At 41.8% G+C, this 4,490-nt stretch overlaps 1 protein-coding gene across 1 annotated transcript; it reads right to left on the bottom strand.

Annotated features, from left to right (window-relative positions):
• Positions 1–359: 359 nt before the first annotated feature.
• On the bottom strand, positions 360–2,511 carry LOC114110979 (heat shock cognate 71 kDa protein-like). Its single transcript, XM_042241513.1, has one exon. It carries the CDS (start codon positions 2,437–2,439, stop codon positions 487–489), a length of 1,953 nt encoding a protein of 650 aa, XP_042097447.1. The 5' UTR covers positions 2,440–2,511; the 3' UTR covers positions 360–486.
• Between the last annotated feature and the right edge of the window lie 1,979 nt (positions 2,512–4,490).

Below are 4,490 nucleotides of genomic sequence, written 5' to 3' on the forward strand. Positions count from 1 at the left end.
TTATATACACATGAAGTGTATGGAATGTAGGGATTCTGATATTTAAATATCTTAACATTTTAAAAGGGAAGAAAGCATGACAAATGAGTCTTGAAAGATGGAATTAAGAGCATAGGAAGCAATTAGGATTGAACAGAGGCCAAGGAAGAAATTAAAAAGCTGACTTTCTCCAAAAACTCAAGGAAAAGACTGATTATTCTTTGAACACAGTCCAAGATATAAAAGGTTGTCTCCAAAACTGGTTTTTTTTTTTTTTTTGCCAATTTTAAATACAGTTTTATTTAAGACATTGCATTTTTCCACTTACAATACAGTGCTTGTAAAGTGCAATGCTTTTCCATGTGCACACACATTCCATGTTCAAGTATCAAGAATGCCCAGTTTATTTACTATAGCAGCTCAACTTTGTAACTGCCATGGGATTTGCTACAATTTGGGTCCTTCCATGTTTTGTGTGGAACAATGCTAAATCTATGCTAGGCTGGCTTAATCAACCTCTTCAATGGTGGGCCCAGAGGAGGCACCACCTGATGGAGGAGCTCCACCACCAGGGAAGCCCCCAGGCATTCCTCCTGGCATGCCCCCAGGCATGCCTCCTGCACTCTGGTACAGCTTGGTAATGATGGGGTTGCAGACTTTTTCCAGCTCCTTCTGCTGATGTTCAAATTCTTCCTTCTCTGCAGTCTGGTTCTTATCCAGCCAGTTGATTATTTCATTACACTTGTCAAGGATCTTCTGTTTGTCTTCATCATTAATTTTGCCCTGAAGTTTCTCATTCTCAACAGTAGCTTTCATGTTGAAGGCATAGGATTCAAGCGAATTCTTTGAAGACACCTTATCCCGCTGCTTCTCATCTTCAGCTTTGTATTTCTCTGCTTCTTGAACCATGCGTTCAATGTCTTCCTTGCTCAAGCGGCCCTTATCATTAGTGATGGTAATCTTGTTCTCTTTTCCTGTGCTCTTATCCACAGCAGAAACATTGAGAATGCCATTGGCATCAATATCAAAAGTGACTTCAATCTGAGGAACACCCCGGGGGGCAGGAGGTATGCCTGTGAGTTCAAACTTGCCCAGCAGGTTGTTATCCTTGGTCATGGCACGTTCACCTTCATAAACCTGAATGAGCACACCAGGCTGGTTGTCAGAGTAGGTGGTGAAAGTCTGTGTCTGCTTGGTAGGAATGGTGGTATTACGCTTGATGAGGACAGTCATGACTCCACCAGCAGTTTCAATTCCAAGGGAAAGAGGAGTGACATCCAACAGCAGCAAGTCTTGAACATTTTCAGATTTGTCTCCAGACAAAATGGCTGCCTGGACAGCTGCACCGTATGCAACAGCCTCATCAGGGTTGATGCTCTTATTCAGTTCCTTCCCATTGAAGAAGTCCTGGAGGAGTTTCTGAATCTTGGGGATGCGGGTTGAGCCACCAACCAAGACAATATCATGAATCTGAGACTTGTCCAGTTTGACATCCCGAAGGGCTTTCTCCACAGGGTCCAGGGTGCCACGGAACAAGTCAGCATTTAATTCTTCAAACCGGGCACGGGTAATAGAGGTATAGAAGTCGATTCCTTCATAGAGGGAATCAATCTCAATACTGGCCTGGGTGCTGGAAGAGAGAGTGCGCTTAGCACGCTCACAAGCAGTACGAAGCCAACGGACAGCCCTCTTGTTCTCACTGATATCCTTCTTGTGTTTACGCTTGAACTCTGCAATAAAATGGTTGACCATGCGGTTGTCAAAGTCTTCTCCACCCAAGTGAGTATCTCCAGCTGTAGATTTGACCTCAAAGATTCCATCCTCAATAGTGAGGATTGACACATCAAAAGTGCCACCACCTAAATCAAAGATCAGCACATTTCTTTCTGCTCCAACCTTTTTGTCTAAGCCATAGGCAATAGCAGCAGCAGTTGGCTCATTGATGATTCGAAGTACGTTGAGACCAGCAATAGTTCTAGCATCTTTGGTAGCCTGACGCTGAGAGTCATTGAAATAGGCAGGTACTGTGACAACAGCGTTGGTAACAGTCTTCCCAAGGTAGGCCTCTGCGATTTCCTTCATCTTTGTCAGGACCATGGATGACACCTCCTCTGGATAAAAACTCTTTGTCTCTCCCTTGTATTCTACTTGAACCTTAGGCCTGCCAGCATCATTCACCACCATGAAGGGCCAATGTTTCATATCAGATTGGACAACAGCATCATCAAATCTTCGTCCAATAAGTCGTTTGGCATCAAAAACCGTGTTGGTGGGATTCATTGCAACTTGGTTCTTTGCAGCATCACCGATCAATCGTTCAGTATCAGTAAAGGCGACATAGCTTGGGGTGGTTCGGTTCCCCTGATCATTGGCAATTATTTCCACCTTTCCATGCTGGAAGACACCCACACAAGAATAGGTGGTGCCAAGATCAATGCCAACTGCAGGTCCCTTAGACATGGTTGCAAAAATGTTGGCCCGGCTCTGCTGGAGAAGTCAGCAATCTGGAAAGCTGCCGGTGCGTCCAATGAGAGCCAAAACTGGTTTTATATTTTATTGTTTTTCCTGACCAGGCTTTGAGTCATGTGGGATCTTAGTTCTCTGACCAAGAATGGATCCTGCATGACCTATACTGGAAGCTGCACCTCCTTCAGTGGAAGTGCAGAGTCTTCACCCGTGGACTCACTGGGGAAGTCCCCAGCACTGATATTACACCCATCTCCATTGGTCACTCTTGATTCACATGGCTAAAACCAGCTTCGGGCAGCCACACATTTAAAAGCCAGCAAATCCGCATCCGCCTCAGTCCAACAGTCGATCTTCTGAGGCTGAAATCTTACCCTCATTTCTGAAAATCCATCAGTCTCTGCACCAAAGCTCCCCAGGCTCTGCTGGCTCTTAAAAGAAAGACTGTGCATTTTCCATACAGTCCTCCACTTCTTTGCACACAATTCATTCAGCTTTCTGTTTCAGATAAAGAGTGGTAGTCCTTCGACAGTTTCAGAAAGCAAAGAGGAATCAGCAGTGTTCAATGTGACTGAGAAGTTAAAGGAAATCAGAACTAAGAGTGATCACTGGATTTGTCAATATGGAGACCACTGATAACTTTATACAGTCAGTTCAGTGCTTAGAGACTCAGACTATAGGAGTTTGGGTAGTAAGTGGGAAATTATGAAGATGGAGATTTATCTTGTGTCCTTTAATAATCTCTGTGTCCTCCAGTCAACCACTGACTTGCTTTTCAATGTAATAGATTAATTTGCATTTCCTAGAATTTGGTATGATAGAAATTACAAAGTGGTTAGTCATTTTCCCCCTCCTTGGGTGCCCTTGCGTGACATATTATTTTGAAATTCCTCAATGGTGCTTATATGCGTTCTATATTATTGAGAAGTATGTTCTATTGCAGTAACACTGTTTATTCATTTTTTCATCTTTTTATGGATATTTTAACGGCTTCCAGTTTTGGCTATTACAAATGAAAGTAGTACAGAAATTGGAAAAAAAATAAAATGGAGACAGATTTTAAGATATATTCTCAAAAAATTTTGATTTTTTAAAAATAAATTTTAATTTGGCAATGATTTTAGACATATGAAATTGGAGAGGAACAGACAGTTCCTTCATATTCCACACCCAGTGTTTCCAACTGTCAACATATTACATTACTTTAGAGAACACTATTTTCAGATATTTCACTCTCAGCAAAAGAGACGATGGCAGCCGTGATTCAAAAGCTAGAGGAGAAATGAGGTTGAAGTGTTCTTGTGGTTTAAACTGATTCTTTTTACTGGAACTTCCTTGGTGTACAGTGGTTAGAGCTATGTGCTTCCACTACAGGGGAGCACAGGTTCAATCCCTGATTAGGGAACTAAGATCCCACATGCTGTACAGTGCAGAAAAAAAAAAAAAAAGAAAGAAAGCCTTTCACTTGTTTTGTTTGCCTGTGAGTTTAACATAGAACTGACCAAATGTCTAAATGATGATCAGAATAATCCTGAAGCCAGAGAAAGGATAAAGATAGCTTTGAGAGGTGACTTCTTAGAGAGTTTGTAATTGACATTCTTTATGTTTGACAAAACTCTTATGCTTAGTCTCATTTGGTGGAATGCACATCACACTGTCAAGAACATTTTAGGAAAGAAAAAAAAAAAAAAAGATGTTGGCCTTAAAACTGAAGTTGTTATTACCAGCTCACATCCACTGTGGTTTACCAGCTCATGTTGACTATGATTATGTAGTGAAAATATCCAGGACCCTATCAGGCCTCCCTAAGACAGGCATCGTCATGTCCTTTGCCCACTTTTGGTCTGTAGAAAAGAAATTTAGCAAAAGAGTAGGTTTGATCAGAGAACTAAGAAAATGCAGAAACAAGGCAAAACAGTCAAACAAGACAAAATAATAACAGTTTAGTCATTAAGTAGTCAAGGACTTCCGGTTCCTTCTCAAGGACTACAGATACTATTCTGAGCCATACCCTCTGAGTTGTTTTGCAGATGCCAAGACCCTCC

The sequence above is a fragment of the Ovis aries genome, chromosome 26 (genome assembly GCF_016772045.2).
Source record: "Ovis aries strain OAR_USU_Benz2616 breed Rambouillet chromosome 26, ARS-UI_Ramb_v3.0, whole genome shotgun sequence".
Taxonomy (NCBI): Eukaryota; Metazoa; Chordata; class Mammalia; order Artiodactyla; family Bovidae; genus Ovis; species Ovis aries.